Source organism: Diorhabda carinulata, chromosome 4 (assembly GCF_026250575.1).
Source record: "Diorhabda carinulata isolate Delta chromosome 4, icDioCari1.1, whole genome shotgun sequence".
NCBI classification, from domain to species: domain Eukaryota; kingdom Metazoa; phylum Arthropoda; class Insecta; order Coleoptera; family Chrysomelidae; genus Diorhabda; species Diorhabda carinulata.
This window is the reverse complement of record NC_079463.1, coordinates 29,336,462-29,360,543: the sequence shown is the minus strand read 5'-3', so window position 1 is coordinate 29,360,543 and position 24,082 is coordinate 29,336,462. Positions and strand designations below refer to the sequence as shown.

Below are 24,082 nucleotides of genomic sequence, written 5' to 3'. Positions count from 1 at the left end.
GTGCCAACTTTTGGTAGGTCAGCCGGGAGGTCTCCTTGAAGTCTTCTTCTCTATCATTCTGTCACCGTGGTCTCTCCCATATCGTCGTCTCGATCTCGTGAACCGTACTGTATCCTGAATTTTCAAATCTTCTATAGTTTCGCTACTTATTTGATGTGTAAGGCTCATTTCTTTGATAGCTCTCAATATTTTCTCAAGTTCTCCCTGCATCAGTGAGTGTAAGTTTTACGATTGTTTTGTATACGCGGACTATCGGTGGATATAAATTTGTTTTTCTATATGAGGTCCTTCATATAGCCAGAGATTTTTGAAGCCTTGTTTACTTGAGTTCATACATCTTGTTGTCAATTTTTGGTACTTGTCCTCTAGTTTTCCATAAAATATTGAAGTAACATTTTTACATATTACTTGACATATGAATATTATCTCAAAATTTTTCGTTATGACAATTGAATACGTCTACTTGACGTTTTCTCGCTCAAATTTCAACGAATATTTCAGATCGATGTGAAAACTCTCTATACCAATTTAATTTTATGGGGTGATTTTTTGTAATTTTTTCTGTTTTTTTTTTATCTGAGGGAATTGAAACATGGAAGCACTCGAGGAAGCAGCTTTACTTGCAGACCCACTCATTCTAGCTGAAAGAAAAGTAGATCCTGCCAATCCTAATAAAATTGATGAGCTATTCGAAAATGAATTTCTTTACCGAGAAATGTCCTACTATATTGCTAGACTGGAACAATATGAAAATGGTAAGGTTATAATATCATATATCGTCGTCTTAAAGTGTCAATGTGCTAAATCACTTCAGAAGTTTTTACAGAAAATTTTTAATTGTTCCTTAGGACAAAAAAACAGAAAAGTAATAGATCTATTTAACAATGTTTTTGATAGAAACCTACAAATTAAGAAAGACAACTGATTTTCTACTGTTTTACAAGCTATTTTGTAGCTTAGCAGGTTTTTTGGATGTATTACTTTAAGATGGCATTTGCTTTTCTATTATTCTATGAGCTATTTTATAGCTTAGCAGTTTTTTACTGTAATACTTTAGAAAAGCAACTGATTTTCCACTGCTTTATAAGCTATTTTGTAGCTTAGCAGGTTTTTTGGATGTATCACTTTAAGATGGCATTTGCTTTTCTATTATTCTATGAGCTATTTTATAGCTTAGCAGTTTTTTACTGTAATACTTTAGAAAAGCAACTGATTTTCCACTGCTTTATAAGCTATTTTGTAGCTTAGCAGGTTTTTTGGATGTATTACTTTAAGATGGCATTTGCTTTTCTATTATTCTATGAGCTATTTTATAGCTTAGCAGTTTTTTACTGTAATACTTTAGAAAAGCAACTGATTTTCCACTGCTTTATAAGCTATTTTGTAGCTTAGCAGTTTTTAACTGTAATACTTTAGAAAAGCAACTGATTTTTCACTGTTTTCTAAGCTATTTTCTAGCTTAGCAGGTTTTTTGGATGTATTACTCTAAGATGGCATTTGCTTTTCTATTATTCTATGGGCTATTTTGTAGCTTAGCAGTTTTTTACTGTAATACTTTAGAAAAGCAACTGATTTGCTACTGTTTTACAAGATATTTTGTAGCTTAGCAGGTTTTTTGAATGTATTACTATAAGATGGTACTTGATTTTCTACTGTTTTATAAGATATTTTGTAGCTTAGCAGGTTTTTAACGTATATTTTGTCAACTTTTCTAATTCAAATAAACAAGAATCGAACCGAAAATAAAACGTAGACTTTTTCTTCATGCCTCGGTTGAAAGTACACACTTTCATCCCTAATATTAGGGACGAACATTTACTCCCTGTGAGAAATACACACATGCATTACACTACAAGGGCCAAAAGTTGAGATTTCGGTCCTATACATCATGACGTGTAGGGCCGGAAATTCAACTTTCGGCCCGTGCAGTGTTATTTACTATTCTTTTTCTTTTACATAGAATCAACTTAAATAGCTAAATAGAAATTACAGAAAGCCAGCTGAGTGCCAAAAATATTGAAAGTAGTTTCAAGAAAGTCACTCAACTCCGAGGATAACGAACTTATATAGTTATGATTTGAAGACATATTTTTCACTCAAATATCGATGAATCTCACAAAAATTAGCCTCACCAATATCAAATTTGTTCAATAATTATATGAATTGAATAAAAAACTCGAAATAAACACAAAAACGTTAATTATTGAGAGCAACAAACACTAAGTCCAAAATGGCGGTGACGCTGAATTTAGCCGCGAAAATTTGAATTGTATAGATTCGGAAATTTTACTTATCGCACATTTTTAAACGCTGTCTGTTTTGATTTGAAGTAACCGTTTTTCTTAGTCGATAGGGATTTTCTTATTGTTTCGAATTGTATTTATAAGTCATTTGAGACCGAAATGGATTCAGCAGGCTGATACTCTAAGGCGATTAAATTACTTTACATAATTTTCTCAATTTTCCACACGCTTCCATTAGTTTCACCTTTACATTTGGAACTGACTTTTTGGCCTTGATTTGAACGATTAGATTCAATTTGAACTTCGCAAACTTGCTGACAATGTACTAATTCGATCAAAATATCTGATTATCCTGATCAGAAAAAGGAAGACCTACTTAGTGAGTAATTTTCGTCGATGGAAAAATAATTCGTACGAGCCGGAATAGAAATCGAACCCAGATCAATTGTTTACGAGCTAGGAGCTTTACTAGTTAAGCTATTTATCCAAGAGACACGTACCGCATGTATATTGCAATCAATTACATAAGAGAAATACTACCGTTCACCTTACTGTAGAGAGCCATTTCAGGCTCATTAAGAAAATTGGGAAAGGGAAGTTGTACTTAGTAAATAGTTATCATTAATCGAAAAATCATTCGGACAGTCCCTGGACTGAGATTTAGACTGTACTCAGTACAGTTGTACAAAGTACTATTTTCTCGTCAGAGAGTTTATTCTTATACCAATAATAATTTATTATTTTCTGATTTGATTATTACAAAAAGAGTATTTTTTAGTTCTCTAAGACTATAATTTTTTGTTCTCTTTAAAGCCAATACGTTAATTTTCAAACTTCTGCCTTCTGTTAAACTCCCCACAGTCATTTAATAGAAGTAGGATAAATAAATTTTCGAAATTTTTGAATGTCTTTTCGTTGTTAATTTATTCCTATGATCAAATTTATTTCCTGTTTATTCCAATCTAGCTAATGTTTTACATTAATATTTTTAAATCTTAGTAAATATCGATAATTCTTTTAGTCTTAAGTACTGATTTAAACTAAATTCTCATAATAAGACAGTCACTCTAGAAATCTAAACCATTTTTTTTAATTCCAGCATTGATATACTTCAACAGAGCAATTTCTCAAAAACCAAATAATATAAGGACGTTACTAGGACGATCCAAATCAAGAGCAGAAGCCTGTTATTATGTGGGCGCGCTCGCAGATACATACAGGGCTTACAAACTAGATCCCGATAATTTAATTGTAGCAGCTCAAAGAGGACTCAATCTCTATTTTATGGCTGAATTCGAAGAAGCCCTCATACATAACTTAAGGCACTTGCCATACAGGCAAAAACCAGCAGTATTTGCAGATGGAGTACGTCACGTAAGTATCGCAAGAGCAAGAATTGATACAACGATGTTTTGTTGCAAGCCAATAGAATGTAGAGTGCCCCAAGGCTCAATACTGGGCCCTATTTCATTTCTTATGTTTATAAACAACATTGCCAATTTATGGGAGTTACATATAGCTGCTTTATGTTAAAAATCAAGTTCCGCCTGTTTTACGCTGAGATCAGTTTCCAAAGAATCGAAATTATCCACCTCCTTAACAGTTTATTGTGCCCTTATTGAGTCGTATCTCAGATATGCCCTTCCCGTCTGAGATACATAGGGGGCGACTCAATTAGAGCGAATCTCCAAACTACTAAAGAGAGCTGTCAGATATTTACTCGGTCTAAACAGCAGGGCTAACTGCATGGACTTATTTAAAAGATTAAAAATCCAGACTCTTCCTTCCTTATTTATCTTTGAATCCTAATTCGTGAGCACGTTTCTCCAATTTCAGAAAGGAACGAACCTTTACCTATCTACTCCACGTTCAGAATTAGTTAATGGCTCAATATTTTACAATAGCAAAGAAGTGTACAATCACTTGCCAATTGAAATCAAGTCGATATCATCTTTTCCGGCATTTCGCTATAATTTGGGGGCATATTTATTAGAAAGTGCCTTCTACTCTGTAAATGACTTCTAATTTTGCTATGGACTTATTAATTATTATTTATAACTATTATCTATATTTTAATCATCATGGTTTCCTTCTGTTCAAAAGCCTTTTAGTCGAAGTTTACTTTTATGAAGAATTTGTTTATCTTCAAGCTTCTACTTACATGATCTTCATCATCATTTGCCAAATTTCTCTCATGTTTTCCATTAAAATCAAGCACTTATCACAAAAAAAGTTGGAACATAATACGGAGGACACTTCGATAATCTAATAAGGAGAATTAGAGAAAATGGATTCTAGGGTTACTAAAAAGTAGAGGATAATTCATAAGAAACTTCACATGACACTTTTTAGCCACATGATATTCCCTCCAAGGGCCTTAACATGTAGTAGAAGTATTTAAAGTTCTTCATCTCATGTAAATAAGAAACAAATGGGAAAATGCAAAAAACAACAGCTAGATAATGATGATTAAGTTTAGAAATTGAATAGAACCATGAAATATGTGAAGAATAGAGAAACAGTGAAAAACAAAGCAAATAAAACAGAAAAAATTGATGAAAGAAGTCAAGTAGAATAACGAAGACAATTTCAATGGATACACAGGTATAAAAGGGGCAAAAATACAAATAAAGTAGCAGAAATAGCCATTTTAAAAACCCACCAAAACAGAACACTGAACTATTCACAACAAAGATGATTTTCGCTACAATATGAAGAGCTTAATGAAGCAATAGAAAAACTAGAAGATAATATAGCGACAGAAATTAAGAAAATCAATGGAAATCTTATAAAGATGGGAAGATGAAGCTCAAGTAAATTATATTCAAATTGAGGGAAGAAATATGGAGAGAAGAAAACATCTGAAAGAGATAAGAAAGAAGGCCCCTTCAAATGCGCCAACTACAGAGACGTGGCTCTGAGTTGGCGCTGAGTTGAATATGATTTTGTAGACTTAGGCTTTCAATAGTATAAGCAGAAATATATGGGTGAAATTATAGCAACAGATGCAATCTTTGAAAGTGAATGAAGTCATCAGAGTTGCCGGTTTATAAAAAACCATAATAGCAAATACAAATACATATTACAGCTCGTGCAAGATATGTAGCTATAATTTCAATTAATATAAAGAAAGCAAGGGGTTGAAAGTAATTTAGAAAAAACGTATGTGGAATTGATACAAGTTTAAAGTGTTCATAACTTTCATTAAAATGAGATAACCAACTTTAAAAACTACGATAGAAGAATGAATGAATATATGAAGCAGAGATTCAACCTCTGTTGACCTAATGTGTGTTATAGATCAAAAAAGAAGGCACATTTATAACAAAGTGAAGAGGATACTCTGAGACAAAAAAACAAAACGGAAACACCACCAATCAAGAAAAAGGCCAAAACAAGATATGTAGTTCAGGGTCTTACAGAGGGTTATGAGGATCAAGAGATCAAAGAGACACCTTAATCATATTGAGATGTAGATAAACAAGAAAAAGGCTATAATGGACGGATTTTTAATGATGAATCGATCGTTGAGCCAATCTTATTTCGAATTTAATTAATTTAAAAAGATAGTCTGTGGTTTCTAGCTTCTTGCTGATACCTCGACAAAAGGAGGTTAAAGAACGTGACATCCATCAATCCTAGTCGTTAGTCATTGCAAGGAGAGAGGCTTAATCCTTTGGCCGGTATCGATGTTAATTCATCTCATCGGAACGATCCAACCCTTAAAGCTCAAAATTTCTAATCTAAATTGAAAACAAAACCTGCTAGTGCTGGTATTTGGTTCTCGTGATTAAATATTCTCCAGTAGACGTTCTCTAGCGCCTTCCTTACTTCCAATTACGAACCATCAGTCAAGTGAAGTCGCCGATAATATGGAAGTTACGTCGGTCTGATAAGGTGCAATGACATCAAAACGGTCAGCGGATGAGATCTGTCTCCTTGCTTATTCTAGAAAACACAAATTTAGATGCATGTAAGGTGACATGACAAAGCGCAAGTTTGGTACTGTAGACGGGACACAGCCTCTCGTGCAGCGTGGTTACTGTTTTCTAAATTTTTTTGTGAAAGCATGAGGATTTAACCCATTCAATGCGGAAAGCGTGCCGGCGCGCTCTTAGATTCCTTACAAATGACTGCCGTATTGAATGAATTAAGTTGATAGAGGCAGTAAAGGAACTACAGGTGCTGTAGATGTAAAAGGTGCTAACTGCATCAATATTAAAAACAAAAATTCTTTTTCGACATTATCCGCTTCTGATTCGGAACTTAAATCTAGTAATAATGATTTTTTACTCATAATTTAGACATTTCCCAATGCACTTGGTCGCGAGTCCATTTAAAAGCCGCGCCTGAATATGCGCATCGACGCGTCGTGTCTCTTGGGTTACATTTAGTATTTAGTGTAAAGTTTCAATATTAGAACTATGAACATTTTGAAGTAATTCTTAGAAGTGACGGGATTACTTGATAACAATTACGTCACGTTTTTGATAAGCTATTCTATATACGAGTAATTCTACCAAAATCACGTTTTTTAGTGTTCTATAGCATTGGAGAATACCGTTGGAGAATTTGCTGGTAATCCACTACGTGACTACTTTAGAATTATAAGAAAAATAGCATGGATAAAGAATTTCATACAGAATCGTCCTTACGAACCGACTCCAAAGAAGAAAAAGGTCAAAAAAATTAATATAGGAAAACTAATTTTTAGAAATAAAGACAAAAAAGTGAACGAAGACAAAGAAAACGGTATTGAATTTTATTATTATGCTCGTAGGGTTTGTAAGTTTAGCTGAAGTAGCAGAATGGTTTAGAATGCGATAAAATTCTTGTCCCCTATAAAATGAATGTTGAGAGAATATGATTTTATAATATCACGAGCGTTTATTGGGTGAAAGGCAGTCAAGCTATTTACAACAATTTTGTTTCATGTGTTTATCGACAAGCTCAAAATAACATCAATCCTTTCTCCTACATAAATTTCTCTTACCACTTGACAACTTCCTTGCCAATGTATTATCTCAATCATTTGCAAATTATCCACTAAATAGGTAACTACGAGCTCTGACAATTGAGTAATCTTCAAAATTATTCAGTGACAAAATGATCTCCTTCAAATTATTCATGTTTTGCACTAATAAACAGACTCCAGCGAATTTTCCAGTCGTCCTGGAAGTCTGTGACTAGGAGAACTGTAATCGTTACATGAGTGAAAATATAAATGAAAAGGAGTTACTTGGAAATTAAACGTTATTAAGTCCTGAAAATGGAGCCGAATTGGTGTCCCGAACCATACGACTAGCTGACCTCTAACCAAATAGATTCAATTCAAATGTGTTCTTGAGAACTGTGAGAAAAACCATCATGGTTTCTTGAATCGTCATCATAGGCGGGCGCAAAATCTTAATTCGGCTAAAGCTCCAAAGCTGAATAGGTACAGTAGAATATTACTTAGACAAATTTGGGAAAGTCTTATTGAAGCTTGATTCAATAGATAAACCAGAAAGGATATACAAGTGGATGAGAAGAGATGAATGTTGACTTTGCATTATCAACAAAGAGCTCTGGCTAAAAAAGGAGTGCACTTAACGGCCCCAGAGCACGACAAAAATGTGTCAGTGGATTCCTGCGCTTATTGGAGGAAGCCCATACATTTTATTCAAAAGACAAAGACTAAAACCAGAGTGGTGCGATCATCTACTACCAGGAACTCTTAATCTAATGACGCAAAAAGGTTGAAACCTTCAATAAATGGTTACATCACCTAGAGAAATATAAACTACCAGGAAAATGTCTTCTAATATTCGATGGTACTTCATACCACTTAGGTACATCTATTGTAGAGACAGCTGACATATATGACATTACACTGTTTTGCCTCTCGAGGAACAGGATTCACGAGCTCCAGCCCATGGACAAATCTTTTGAATGTTACTGGAATGACAAATGCTTTTATACTTGACACGTCACAAAGAAAGAAGCATAACCAAACAGAGATTTGGTTTGGGACTTAGCCGTAATACCAAAAAATATTGCATCTGATTTTTCTGCCAGGGGGATATATAAATTTAATTCCGAGGCGATTTCCGATCTCACTTTTGCTCCAAATACTGTAACAGATTAACCAATCAAAGAAAATTTTGAAGATGAACAGCTACAAAAAACATTGGAACGAACTGGATTTTGGAAATTGATAGCAAGAGTGATAACTTTAAAGATATTTTACCACAACCAGGGTCGTAAGGATCTTGACAGCGAAGGAACTACCAGCAAGGTTTTAAAGAAAATATACCTCCAAATCTAGCAGAACCACCATAATAACAAAAACGAAAACCTAAGAAAATTTAAACTTCATTAATTAGCGATAGTGACAGTGCAAGCGATAACATATTTTTGTATCTGAAACTTTTACAACAGAGGGAGAAAGGCAAATAGGAGGTAAGGAAGGAAATATTGACAACAAGGAAGAAATAACTGGAGAAAAAGATGAAGATCAAAAAAGAATCCTAAAACAAGCTGCACAGTCGGAAAACAAACAAAGTAAGGAAGATTTTACAAAACAACAATTAGAAAGTAGCAGAAAAAAAGTAGGAAAATGAGTAAGCAAAGCATTGGTGGTTGAAAGGCTTTCAACAAGGAAAAAATGAAAAGCAACAAATAAGAAAGGCTGAAAAGAACCGTTATATGAAAAATTTGGTACAGACCAAACAAACGCGGAAGAACTCCTGTCACTGCAAACTTTGTGATGAAGATGAACAAAAAGATATGAGCCTGTGCATAGTTTGCGTCATCTACATTCACGATGAATGCTCAGGTTTTGCCAAAAATGATAAAATCCAATTTGTTTGTCTAGACTGTTCGTGATAAGATTAGGTTACAGTTTAAAAAAAATTTTTCCCTCCCTCAAAGGAGCCAAACCATATTTAGTTTTAGTTGCGTTTGACTTATTGTAAAAACTGAAGAATCGTTTTTTTGTTACGGATAATATTATGCTGGGAATATTTGAAAAATATAGAAGAAAAACATAGAAATAGATTTCCAACTTTTTTCCCAGGAAAACTATTGTATCAAGTAATAGGAGAATTTTTTGATTCTAGTCGATTTTTCCTGTGTTTTATGGAGGTATCTTCTTAATGTGGGCATATTCCCCATACCTTATAAGTGTGAGTGATCGCTCAAGTTTGATAGACTGTTTAGTTAATCTAGAAGTTATTACTAAAATTAAGATAATTCCGGTTTTTAATTATTTCCCCTTTTTTTGCTTATGTGGATCTTATTCAATTTATTTTTTTTATAATGCAGAAAAGTAAACTGATGATTTACGCCGAAAATTTGTTCTCCGCGTCGAAATTCAAGATGGTCCGAAACCATCCAGATCTAACAACATCCATTCTTGTATGCGAGCAATATAATTCCGCAGGTTTTGCTACCTTAGAACTATCATGCAAAAAATTATTTTGCATTCTTGGAAAGGTGAACGATTCATGTCTTATATATTGATTTGAAAAATCTCATAGCTGAACTGACGTTTATAGAGATTTTCAAAAATTATACCTCCGTACAAGATGGTGATATTTTTGTGTCACCCTTAATCAATCACCCCTTCAATTGCGTATTTTATCAAATCCTCATGACTTTGAATAGAGTTAGAGCCGAAATTTCCTATATGTTGCTTTAATTTTTTTAACTGCATACTGAGTAATATCTTATTCAAGTGTTCAATATTACTAACACGATAAAATTGAACTCCATAATCGATGGAATGAATTGTAAATAATTTATCAGTAACTCTAATAAACGTAATGACAGGTATTATTATTCCCCGGTTTATCATATCACCGATATTACATCACATTGTTTTTCTCTCGAACAAGAGCAGCTTATCCAATAAATTATGTCAAAATAATAATGGAAGTTCTTGTTGTAGAGATACGAGATAGTTTGGAGGATAAACGGGATATATACAATATTTCTATACCACCTTTCAATCAAGAATATCCTTTCGGCCCTCTACAACGTTATACGACAAATATTGAAAATTTTATGGCGGAAAAATATTTGGAGTCTATGTATAGAGAGAAAATATTTTTGAAAGGAATTTCAAAAATGCACGGTATCTCTACCCCAAATGAGAAAGGAACGCAAAAGATAAAGGATTTGGCTAAAAAAGCTTTTGATGTTGTAAATTTTAAACAGGTAACTTTATATAAAAAAAACATACACGAATTTACTGTTTTCAGTTCGTTTTATTTTCAAATCGATACGAATCTCGATGATAAAAAAATTCGGGAATACGAAAATATCGAGACAGAATCTGAGGTTCTGATTGGATGAGCATAACATCGTCTTTTTAAACATTAAAAACCTGACACAATAAAAACAAATAAAAATTTAGAAACAATTGGGATAGATAATATAACATACAGCATACAAAGACAAAAAAGGACAGGCAAGGGGATGAAGAAGGCTGACAGAAGAAATACAATGATTGCCTGGCAGACGTAATGAGATAACGATACGACAAGGAAAAAAACATATGGATCAATAAAGACAGTACGACGTACGGAACCGAAAATATAGAAAACGACACGGTTAATAACAGGGCGCGGACACAGGATTGAATACTACAGAAGATTCAACTTAAGAAAGACTAACGGACACTGCGCACATTGTGATACGTTAGAAGTCCAACAATATCATACTCGACTGCACAATACAGATCAGATAAATACTAGAAACACCATTATAACAAATACAAACAACATACCCACCTACAGACATCGACTTGAACAAGACATACATTTTAAGACGGATAAATCAATGGGGAGACGATACGATACTTGATGACGAAGACGCAAAATACATAATACAGATAGACGAATACGAAACGGTTTATAGTACGGTCAATTTAGACATACGAAGTTGAAAATCAGTAAAATTGTTTAAAATACAATTGGAAATATAATTTGAATGTTCCCCGTCATTTCCGTGTACGGAAAAAATTTTATTCAAGGTCAAAGGTCAAAAAATTAGTTTTTTGCAATTTTCAGCAAAACGATAAGTTTTATCATAAAATTTTCTACAAAAAACGTATCAATACTTTTTTCCCTACAAGCCAATGTTTCTGAGATATAATGATTCAATAAGTTGTAAAAGTTTTTCAGCAGTAAACTTTTCTTACAGCATTGAAATGAACCAAGACTGTTGTGAGTATTTGTAAGAAATTTCTGATGACTGGTGGGAACTGTCATAAGTTCATCAAATAAATGATCAATTGACGAAGATGCTGCTAAAGTTCGACGATGCTCTTCTGCAGCTTTGATATTTCTCGAGCAATCAATCATTATAGCCAGTAACTCTATTAACATTATAACTTTTACAACTTTTTGAATCGTTATATCTCAGAAACGATGGTTCGTAGGAAAAAAGTAGTACCACGTTTTTTGTAGATAATTTTATGATCTATAATTTTTGTCTAAGGTATTTTTGTGATAGAACTTACCGTTTTGCTGATAATCGCGAAAAACCCATTTTTTTGACCTTTGAGCTTGAATAAAATTTTTTCCATAATGATGGGGTACATTCAAATTTTATTTCCAATTGTATTTTAAACAGTTTTACTGATTTTCAGCTTGATGGGAGTTTATGTAGCTTCACTCTATTTTTTGGTCTAATTTGACTCGACTATTATGTTATTTTTGATTAACTATGTTTCATAATTCATTTTTCTTTTCCCAAGGTTTTATCTCTTTGAGATTGGTCGCATTCAGCGGACGTAGCTTTAGCGCTACTGCTACCTTACTGGAACGTGTTGAACGTTCTCTGGCAAGCCGTTTTTGATTTATGTATATTGTTAGTTTTTGACAAGTTTTTTTTTACATAGAGCATATATTGGTTGTTTGTTGTTCAGTGTTATCAAACGAAATTATTTTTATTAAACTTAAAGAGTGTTTATTACGGGGAGGTACTTCGTCTACGTTTTTTTTAATTACGATGTATATCCAGCATTCACTCACTGTTGTATGTATATAAAAACGGACATTATAATTCAAAACTAGATTATGCGATTAATTCATTTTCTTCATCCTCTTGACCATCATTTTCTTCCAAAAAGGCTAAAGCTTAACGTTTGGTCACAGAACACAATTGATTCGACAAATTTCTGGTCTTGTTCTGTCTCAGCCCATGCGATACGTTTTGATTCGAAGAGAAAAAAATTTTGTCTCGGAGCAGCGAAGCGAACGCGTGAATCTCAGCGAAGCTACGCTGCTCTTAGAGATTCGGTACACTCAACTTAAGTTGATTCCACTTTATATTTATATTTTTGGTATATTGTTTTGTTGATGTATAGATAGTAAGTTTGAATAGATATCGAACTTTGTTCATTATGCTACCCCATCAACATCCTCGACTTGAAAATTAGCTATCATAACTGGTGGCACCAATGTGATTAACAAAAGATGTGAGAATAGTAAAAACTTTGTGGGCTTGATGTATAAGTGCACAATGTATTTCGAAAGGTTTAAGTGAATTGCAGTGATAGTTCCTCGGTTAGTTTCCCGTTAAAAGAAAACCGCCAAGAGCGAAAATAACTAACGGTGTTAATTATGCGGGTGCGGAAGTCCAACAACAAGCAAATAGCCTCGTATCGTTACGTATACCGACATTCTTACCGACTGAAACCGGCGTACAACCTGAACAAGACATCACCAGACGACAGTGGCATGACTATCCATGTACGAAGTCAAGAAGTACCAGCAGCAGCTCAAAATCTGGATCAGCAGCCTGACGATAAATCCAGCCGATGGACTTCCCTGCATAGGACGATGAACCAGCTCAACCACAGGTAGAACTTCGGCATTCAAAGCGCCGAGTTCGACGTTATCAAGCTGGGTTTTCGTGAACACATACACACAAATCATGTATACAAACACAATTTTGTCATCATCATTCTAAGGGGGATTATGTGTCCTCGCTTTTGAAACTAGATGAGCTCAAAATTTTCTTGACTATTTCAATAGGATCTTCTATTCTCTAGGACATTTTTAATCTTTGAAAGTGTTTTGTCAGATGTATATTTGAAACAGTAGGCAGTTTCGTCAGTATTAAAAATATTTGAAGCATCATGACAACACAACCCAATTTCTTTTTTTGAAATTTGTGAACCATTCCTCCCTCGTTGCAAATTTTGTGATTCTTAGAGGAGACGCGATGTCTTTTGTACTTTTTTCTACTAATAGATACTTTTTGTCGTCTACACTATCGTAGCCTAATGTTCAGGCTTCATTCTAGATAATGAAACTGACCTCACCTCTACAGTTTGAGTAGCATAATTCCTCTCGTACTTTATTTTAGTTGAGAGAGTATTGAGAGCAATCTGAAATGATAAAGCGAAATTACTTTTCTTTTCATTTCTATCCTCTTCCTCGATTAATTCGTCGTTTTCATCAGTCGTCAAGCATTGTTAAAGGATTTATAATTAACACACACTCTTAAACTGTTTACAACTTACGAATGAATAATTGAAACTAAATTTATGTCTCAAAGTAATCATTACAGTAGCAAATGATCGGGTAGTGGTTTTTTACAAATAGGAAACTTGTATTCGAATTATCGTTGGTTTCAATTAATAAGTTTTGACTGTATATTCATTGAGAAACAATTTTTCAATGCAACTTCAAAAAATTGAGGAAATAACTGAACGAAGCGTTTTTAACATCTCGATGTTATCTCGACCACTAAAAAACTAAAATTGCAACTTGACTATTTACGATGTGCACGAATCTCGTAACTTTTTCATTCAACCACTTCGCATGTAGAAAAGAAAGAGAAACAAAAAATCTTGAGATATTTCCAAGACTTTCTATCAAACCCGATATCTAAAGAAAACTCGAGCTCTGCAAATCATGGTAGTCATTTATCTTTAGAAAGACGGAATGGAATATGTAATAGAAAAGTTCAATCGACAAAAACCTGCAGAATTTTGTTGGAAAGAACAAGTTATAAACAAGAAATTCTGATTAGATTTACTTATTTTCATTGCTTGATTATTTTTTAATAATATTCTATACGGTGTGGAATAGCAAAATGAAATAAATCAGTCAATAAGTAAATTAGATCGTGTTGAATGCGAATTTTATCAAATAAATTTTACAGGGTGTGTCAAACGACAGTGGCCAATAGTAAATTTCTTATTTCAAATACTAACCCCTGTATATTATTCATGTCTTTGGATTCTTCAGAAAATTCTATTCATAATTATTCTTGTACAATGACCTATGTCTTTAAGCTGCTTAAATATCAAGTATTTTCAAATTTGTTACAAAAAGTAACATTGAAAAAAATATATAATTATGTTTCACAAATTCGCTATATTACTCTCGATATTTATTTCCCATTTAGCTCTTGATATTGAGAAATTGAGCAAACACAATTCCAAAGTACCTCTTTACTGATATAAATAAAAAAACAGTATAAAGTTTTGCTTATTTTCGTTAAAAAATTACTGCATTAGCAGCTTGTCGTTTGCCAGGATAAAAGTACTGTCATTTTTATTTCGTAAACTGTGGTTCATTTAACAAACACCATTCTATATATAATTAGTTTTGGAGATAACATACGAACACAAATGGAAGTTCCTTTCTAATTCCACAAAAAATTTTCAAATTTGCCGCCCGTATCCCGAGGTACAATTAGCAGAATGGAAAAACAGTTTCACGAGCTTGGTCATGTAAGACAGAAAGAAGAAGTAGCTACCAATGCGATAAGTGGTGTACCAACTGTTCAACGTTAGCCACATAACAATTATTAGAATATTAACGGAAAATGAAATGCATCCCTACTCCATTTGTTCACAAATATGTCTAATAAAAGCATATTTACACTTCACGGTTATATTAATCGTCAAAATTACCGCTATTGGTCTGATGAAAATTCTCCTGTAAAGAGGTCTTTGAGCAGGCATTGTCGGAAATCATATCGTAGGTGGATCCATAGGAAAGGGTTCCATGGATGACACCTTGAATGAAGATACATATTTAGAATTGCTCCAAAATAACGTCGTGTCAACAAAACCAGAAGCTTATGTGAATATAGTGAGTTAAATACTAAACCAATTTTTTCCAAATCGGTGGATGAAGAGGCAAGGATGACTAAAATGGCCAGCGCGCTGTCCTGATCTGACGCTATTAGATTTGTTGTGACAATATGTTAAAAGTGTTGCATACAAAACTAAACCCTTCAACTTAAATGACTTAAGAAGACGAATCACGCTTGCGATTAGGTCTGAGATATTCAGTAACATTATAAGATACCAAATTATTATGATGCCAAGACTCAATATTTTCGAAATAGTGGAAAATAGTTCTAGAACAGCTGGCAGCAGATCCGATCCACCTGTGTTCGTTTTCTGTTCGATGTTCAATGGAACAGCAGTGTCGGCTTCTGCGTCGAATTCGTCACCCACACCGTCAGCTTCAATTTCATCACTATTCATCAACATACCAAATAATCTTGACTTTTCACCAAACCTCCTCAATATGTAGATTTTGATAAGAGTGAAAATATTTTTTGTTTGTAAGGATATTTTCATAAAAAAATTAAATCTCACTTTCAAGATTAACATAAGTACTTATCTATTCAAACTTTTCTTGAATATGGTATTTCTCATTATTTTCTCCGGTTAATTTTTGTTTTCTGAACAGCTGATCAATTAAACAGATAATCACTCATCTTTTTTGTCAGTTTATCTAGATTTATATTCAGGTATGTTATAGAAGAGCTTACTCATTAGAGTGGGACTCTAGATATAAGCAGAAAATCAAATCAAACGCTTATCAGTTTGCTAGACAGTTTGCAGATCTCTTAAAGAGTTATAGCTAAATAACAGAGATGATTCTGCCAATAATTCTAATTCAATTAACAGGAACTTCTGCGAACCAGTCGACCATTTTATCATCTTAAATATCAAGAAGAAAAATGTACTACCAACGTCGAACGAAGGCTCAAACAAGAACAATTTTTGATACAACAAAATTATAAAAAAGAAGCTGAATCTTTACTGAATAAAGTTATGCTAGCGAATGAAACTAGAAACTTACACAAAATTCTAGCAGCCTGTGATCAACTGAATAATTTCTGTCAGAAAAAATCCAAAAAATATCTACCCGACAGAAATATATATTTGGCAGAAGTTTACAAGATGGTAGGTCAAGCATTTTATAGTCTACTGAGATTAAATCCTTCACAGTTCAAATGGGATCAGGAGAAAAGGATACTATTGTCGTTTGGGTTGCCAATTAGTAGAACGCCTTCTGGTGATTCGATGCTTGAAAACTACAAGCCCATTTATGTCGACGTAAGGTAAGTTGAAATTATTTGGAATATATTCAAATTATCTCTAAGCTAATTCGAATTTAAACTTGCTCAAATTCATATGCTGATGTATAGTAGAAAAAACCAGGTGTATTGGTTCCACATTGTCATTATAAACAACGCATAATCCAACATTACAGTAATTTCTGCTTTCTTGAGTCCCCTACTATTCAATATTTATACTCCAGCACCTTGAAAACCCTAAAAAATGGTTCAAATATATGCGGATGTCATCATCCTGCATCTGCCTGAAACATACGCTCTCTCAACGTCCGATTCCGAAATTTCCGAAATCTTTTTTGGGATTCTCGCAGAAGATGGATGGTGATTCCCAATTCTCAAAAAATCCAAGCTTTAGACTTCAACCATCCCAAAACCCGAAGATTTCTATCCACGTAATTTCCACTCAAGGCTTTGGGGAGAACGTCTCGAGATCCGCATGGAAGCCGCCTATTTGGAAGTGCGATTATATTAGCTTTGACAGGGCAGTTTTTTTAACCTCCGATCGCCCCGTGCAGACGCTACGCGGGCAGAAGAAAGTGGGTATGCGCTGTAAGTGACTGCAAAGCCCTCGCACTACACACTCCGCCATTGTTGACATTCAGGCATCAGTCGGCGTCGTGCTACAGCCACGTAAACATGTATGTCATTATTGATGCTCCCACATGTGTGTGAATTGCTAAATGTGATTCGTTTTCTACAGGCTGAAGGCCATAGTGCTGCAGAAGTCCATCGGCAATTGAGTCCAATTGTATGGAGAAAACTTCATAAGTGATTGTTTTGTTCGTGAATGGTGTCGAAAGTTTAAAGATGGCCGTAATGATGTGCATGATGAAGGAGGCTAAGGATGCAAATCTTTCATTTCAGATGAGCTGGTTCATCTAGTTGAGAGAATGGTACTCTACTTGAACTCATTGGAGGCAATTTTTTTTAAAGAGGGTATTGAAAACTTGTTCACGGATATGACAAATGTCTCAATCTCTTCGGTGATTATTTAGAATTAACCGTAATAAAATTATTGTGTTATATGAACTTGTATCTTAATTGTAGTCTATCGGAGGTTGAAATAAAACGGCCCTCGTATAATTACATTTTCGCTGTTAAAATGACGACAAAACGTCCGATTGCTCAAAATACGATTTTTAGCCGCGATGTTAATTTTGATTCGACATTGGGATGTAAGTTGTACAGAATGATCCAATTAACTGTGTCTATCTCATCAACGAACAATTTGGACGAATCCATCCTCTTACCCTACATCATACGTATAAATATATAATTGTCCCATATTCGAATATAGAGCAAACACCAACTGCACTCAATCTAACCATCCTTTGTCTTGCGAAAAGTCTATTTTCAGGTACTGCCAATACATGTGCCAATTCAGCCACAGTAACACTATTTCCCTTACCAAGAACACCCTTCTAATCTTCTGTATCCCCTAATAGACGCGTTCTTTCCTGAAAACCCAATAGGAAACTTCCCTATCCCCTGCGAGGCTCTACTAAGAACTCCCAGAGGATTCTTTGCTTTTCTTGACAATTCCCCAATTATCATGAGGTGAAACCCTTCCCTATATCCCACCTCGTCGATCGTCGATGTTGCAGTTTTTACTGTAAGGTGTTGAACCCGTTCATTACCCAAATAATCAAAGATAGGAAATAATACTGCCCGCTTTTACTTAAATAAGGAAAAAATCTATAACATTTTTCTTCCTCCTTTTATTTCAATCTTAATAACACTACTATCCTAAATCTACCACAATTCCAGCTGTGCAGATGAAAATTTTTCCTATATCAGTGCCAATTCTAAGATATTCCTCAACCCATTTAACCTCTCTCTTGATTTCTCAGGAACATGTTATCGGAAAAGGTCAATAGTTATCTTATGAATTCTCAAATATCTTCAGATTTTAAAACTTGGCATTTCAAAATGTTGATTGTAACGAGAAGGATCATTTCAGGAAACGTATAAGCATCTATGAAGCTCGAGCAGAACAAACTGAAACACCAGAAGAAGTTTGCTGGGTTAACCACGAATTAGCAAGATTATATATATTGACGAAACGATATGACGATGCGAGATTGCCGGCTTTCAATTGTCTTCGGCAATCGTCGAAAGACCCAGAATTATTTCGTTGGAACGTTAATGCTTCAATTTTAATGGCAAAAATAAATATTGCCGAAAAAATCAAGGCTGATGCCAGATTCAATATTAATAATGCAATTGACGTCGCTACATCCCACCATAGTACAGAAGCTATCGAATATTTGCGGTTGGTAAGTCAAAATTTGAGTTGTTACATGATAAATTTAATCATTTCTTATGGTAATTATAACAATCTTTGATTATTTAGAACTGCGGTTAATCATATGGAATGGAGTAGGTGATTTAAAGTAACGGAATACCACTGTTTTTGCTCATATACTGACCAACCTTGTAATAGGCGCTTAAAACTTTTTTTAGAGTGTGCTGAGTTATTATTTTATAAAATCGTAGTGTCCTAGACTCTTCACTTATTGCTTAAAGCAACAGAAGACAGAAATACCCAAAGAACTTTCCATTCACATGGAAAAGTTTTTTAGTGTTTTTGATTTTATACTTTATCATATACTCTCAACTACAACAATACTCCAATAATTTGGCTATGTGACTGTACCAGAACAAATTGTTTCCTAGATCCAACAAGCAAATTTGTGATTGTGATATTTTATATCCAGATAGGACCAAATCCTGAGCTGCAGTGCAAGCCTTCTTTGTTAATACAACAGCCTGTGTCTTTGCTGTATTGAACTCAACCAGATTGCTTTGACCCCGTTCCCGAATGTTTTTTTAAGATCGTTATTGATGTTGGTGATCTGTTGTTGTCTACATTTTAGGGTGGATAAGTTGCATCCCTGGAAAACACCGGTGTTCTGAGGATGATCTTAATTCATAGATTGGCATGCCAAACCCTTCCAAAAACCTTCGAAATGTCCAGTATGATTGCTCTGTAATTCCCATATTTCTCTATAGCTTTAGTCCATACGTTGGTTTCATAGGCGGTGGATCTTTTTTTACAAAAGTAGTCTTAAGATATCCGAAGATTTGATCGGTTAACGATTTTCTCCATGACCTTAGCAATAGTTGGAACTGAATAAATCGGACGGAAGTTAATGAAAACCGTATTTTTCTCTTTTTTTGATATGTGCTGAAACCGAGCAAGTTTCCACTCCAAAGAAACCACTTGTTAGTTCATCTACGCATTTCTTCAATACGATTGACGGTATTCCATCTGGGCCTGTGGATTTGATGCCTAAGCGTTTGAGAAGTTTCCCACTTATCGGTATCTAAATTCTATTTCTGAATCGATGTACCAACTGCAGACAGACTGGGTGGTAGTTTTTCCTGTGAATCAAAAGTTTCTAGCTAACATCTGTTCCAAGATGTCTGCCTTCTCTTTTGCGGTCACTGTGATTGACCCATCGTCTCCATTCAACGGCGATATTTACTATGAAAAAAGCGGCAACAAGCTTACATCGAATTTTGTTTTTTTAATAGAATTATAGCTGAGGAATTGTTGAAAATGTTATGGAAGTGTCTCTAAGACGAACACAAGTATTTGAATGGCAAAAGGCATTCAATGAAGGTCGTGAAGTCGTCGAAAACTTGCCTCATGCTAGATTCCTATGCCCAATTAAGGAAATGCTGCTCGATTGATTGACTTAACATGTTTTGATTAATGTTTTAAGTATCAAGCATTTTATCGCTTGACTGATGTGAAAAAGAATGAATACCAACGTAGCTGATGATCTTATATTCATCAAACGTATCACTAAGGATGGTTGATTAATATCACGTTGGAGCTACCCACCAATCTAACGACTGGTGCTGCAAAAATGAGCCGAAAACGAAGAAACGACTCAACGAATTCATTGTAAATGGTCGAATTTTTTCACAGGACGGTATATTTGAACTATAAGTTCCTGCTTATGGAATTTAAAGAGCTGGGCTTATTATACCAATTTCATCAAAACCGAACTTCTTAAAAACCATTGTTTCTGAGGTACCTTAACGTAATTGATGATTGAGAGATTCATTTTATAAACATAGAGGTACGTGAATCAGAGTTAATTTTTTGAAGAAATTAAATTTTGTGAGAGAGGCTGATATGGATTACAGAAGCACTATGTTGACGAAACAGTTTTCCACGAATTTGAATAAGCTATGAATTTTCCCTCATTATTTAGTCTTGTAAAAAAATATTATATTCCTAGTTCTAGTCCAACTTCTGATCCAAATCTTAATCTACAATTAGGAACGTACCAAACATCAGTTTTTATTTAAATTTTAGTGTCTAGAAGTTATAGACAAAATAGAATTTGACGAGGGTGGTACGAGAGTCTTGGAAAAACGTAAAATGAATATAATGAGGTTGATGCAAAGTGATAAAATGAAAGAAGAATTCCAACAAATTTTCAGTAAAATGAACGGACAGAGAACTCACAGGAGATTAACCATATCAGGACAGTCTCTGGATTATAATCAACGCAGAAGAACCGTAAGCTCTATAGTATCTACACAGAAAAGACTGAGGAAATCTGGGTCCGGTAAAATATCTTCTTTATTTTTACTTTTTAATCCTAATCGAATACAATCTATCAAATATATCTTTGGCCTGAAGGTATTAATAGTAAACATACAAGTATGGTTTCAGAAGTACCTGGTCCAACAAATAAACAGAAATTTTTAAGAAAAATATAATTATTGTTCAACATAATCTCATTTAAACTCCATACATTTTTCCCAGCGATGTTCAATAAGTTCGTCACCCTTTTTTAATAAGAATCTCCAGCTCCTCAAAATAGTCCTCAACTGCCGACATCACATCTTCATTATTGGAAAACCTTTAACCACCGAGCCATTTTTTCAAGTCTGGCAAATAGGCTGTATGAGGTAGCGAATCAAACTCTAATTAATCAATTTTGGCCATTGCAATAACGGATATGTGAGATGGTTTATGGTCTCGATGAAACAACAGTTTCTTATTAGCCAAATGATGCTATTTTTGCTTTATTTCTTCGCTCAAACGTTGCAAAAAGTTTCCATAATACTCACCGTTGATATTTTTTCCTTTCCCAAGATAGTCAATGAAAATTATTATACGCGCAACCCAAAAACCGACGCCATTACCTTGCCTGCAGATAAAACAGTCTTTACCTTCCTTGGATCCGGTTCTCCCTCTTCGATCCATTGTTTTGATTGTCATTTTATTTCTGGTATTAAATGATGGATCCACGTTTGAACCATGGCGCAAAAATGGAAATATCTTCGTGTTTCATCCCCTATCACTATCTCTCTTTAACATTGTTAAGAGGAAAGTGGTAGTTCTAATAAAAACGCAAATTTTTTGTTTGATATTTCGGACAGCTTTGTCCACCAAATCTTCAGTAATAATAAAAGGACCGCTAGTGATTACCACATTTCTCACACTATTCCATCAACTATAATGTTCCCTCTGTATCCTGTATAGATTTTAAACCTTAAGCACAAAAAAACGGTTAACAGACGGACCGTAGCAGTTAACGAGACTTTCTTTTGTCATTTTTGATAGATGCTAAAGATGAACACTCAAACTTAAGAAATCATTACTTGTGAGTGTAACTAGTTCAATTGAATGTGACCATAGTCAACATACAATGTTTTTTTACATTAAGAACTGGACATTTCAACCTGGTAAAGATGTAAAATGTCTAAAAGGGTCTTTCAAAATGCTCACATGCGAGTTATATCACTGCATTAAACGAAAAAAATCGATTAATCACCAAACAATCACAAATAATCACATGTCTATAACGCATAGATTAATTGCAAATTAACAATAAGGTTTAGCCAATCAAAGCTTGTGAAACGTTCAAGTTCCTCCCTATCGAGCCGCCGAGAGAGCCGTAAAAGTATTTAGCTGCTGCCGTATTTCTGAACTTGGCGTTACTCCGTATATTATATATATATATATATATATATATATATATATATATATATATATATATATATATATCTATTATTATATAGTGTTGTGAGAAAACACTTAGCTAACATAGAACAACGAAAATAGTGATCATTCTGTTCACATTATTAATTATTTGTATATATTTTTTCAGACAATTTGCGTCTAAAGAAAACAATTAGTGTCAGTGAATATCTGGACAATATATGAAGATTTGCAGTAATGGTGAACACCGACTAGTAATGGAATGTACTCAAAACGAGCGATAAGCTACTTCCTCTTCGATGTTTGTAAATTATTTATATAGGAGTAAACATGAAGTCTCATCATTAGTCAAATTAAATTCAATAAATTTGTTTGGTGAAGTTGTTTTATTCTCTAAAGTAAAGAAAAAATGAAAATATAAGCTGCAGAAAAGTACATGAGAGGATTTTCAATCTTTAAGGCTTCTGAAGGTTCAGTTCCTATGCATACACATCGGCTCCTGTTCCGTTTTTTGTTGTCATGTTAACTGTGCAATATTTTCTGTTGGATCTCTTACCCCTTTCTTCTTTTGTATCAAAAGCTCATTGCTTTTTTTGACATCAGCGAAATTGTATACTTCCACATGACCGTTACTGCTAAATTTAACATCGATATGCTCCAAAGATTAAAAAAAAAAGTCAGGCGCATCGAGAATCAAGGATTCTTGGAAGCTCCAATACTCGGTCTTCTTGACAACCAGTAACCAGGCAAAAATCGAGATCAGCGTCATATTCCAGAGGGTCTACAACCCCGACTTTGCCCCATCCGAATTATTTCTGTTCCCTTGACTCAAAAGATAGCTGAAACTTTGGGGACCCTGGACAATATTAGAGCTGTTACGACGAGGCCGTTGAATATTTCCAGAAAGCTTATATCGCATGGAAATACCGTTGGCAGAAGTATGTTGATGCAATATTTCGAAGGAAATTAACAAATTGTACCATTTCGATCAATAAATTTTTGAATCCAGACCTTAATGGATTAATTTCTGGACATACCTTGTATAGTCTACAGGCTTAAAATTGCTTACAGTACGTACACTCCTGTGATTTTCCGTGCTGCTATTTAGGATAGGTTGATAAAAAGATAGTGAGATTTCGATTAGAAAATTCCATCTTAACAAAAATAGAAACGGACGAACTACCATAGTAAGTTCAATAAATTGTGGTAAAAAGTTTTGAAGATATCTTTTAATTTAATGAAAATAACTCACTTTTCCAAATCACAACTTGGTACGCTAACAATTTAATAAGAATCGAGTGCATTTGAAAACAGCCCGAAGTTGAAATCTTCCCCGGAGAAATGTTAGATGGAAAACTACCCGTTCCGTTTTTGCGTGTTCATTTTTAAGTAAACGCAAATTGATTCGTAGAAGTATTCGACCAAGAAAACTTTATAAGCCTCTGGATAAATCTTGATGCAAACCCGAATGAACAATTTTCTAGTCAACTAA

The 24,082-nt window shown here is 34.2% G+C and overlaps 1 protein-coding gene across 1 annotated transcript; it reads left to right on the top strand.

The window, feature by feature from the left end:
• The first annotated feature begins 456 nt into the window (after positions 1-456).
• LOC130892582 (uncharacterized) lies at positions 457-22,970 on the top strand. The gene is made up of 8 exons (XM_057798051.1): positions 457-755; positions 3,343-3,617; positions 6,782-6,995; positions 10,174-10,442; positions 16,171-16,607; positions 18,583-18,898; positions 20,953-21,208; positions 22,760-22,970. Exons 1-8 carry the CDS (start codon positions 593-595, stop codon positions 22,813-22,815), a joined length of 1,986 nt encoding a protein of 661 aa, XP_057654034.1. The 5' UTR covers positions 457-592; the 3' UTR covers positions 22,816-22,970.
• The last annotated feature ends 1,112 nt before the right edge of the window (positions 22,971-24,082 follow it).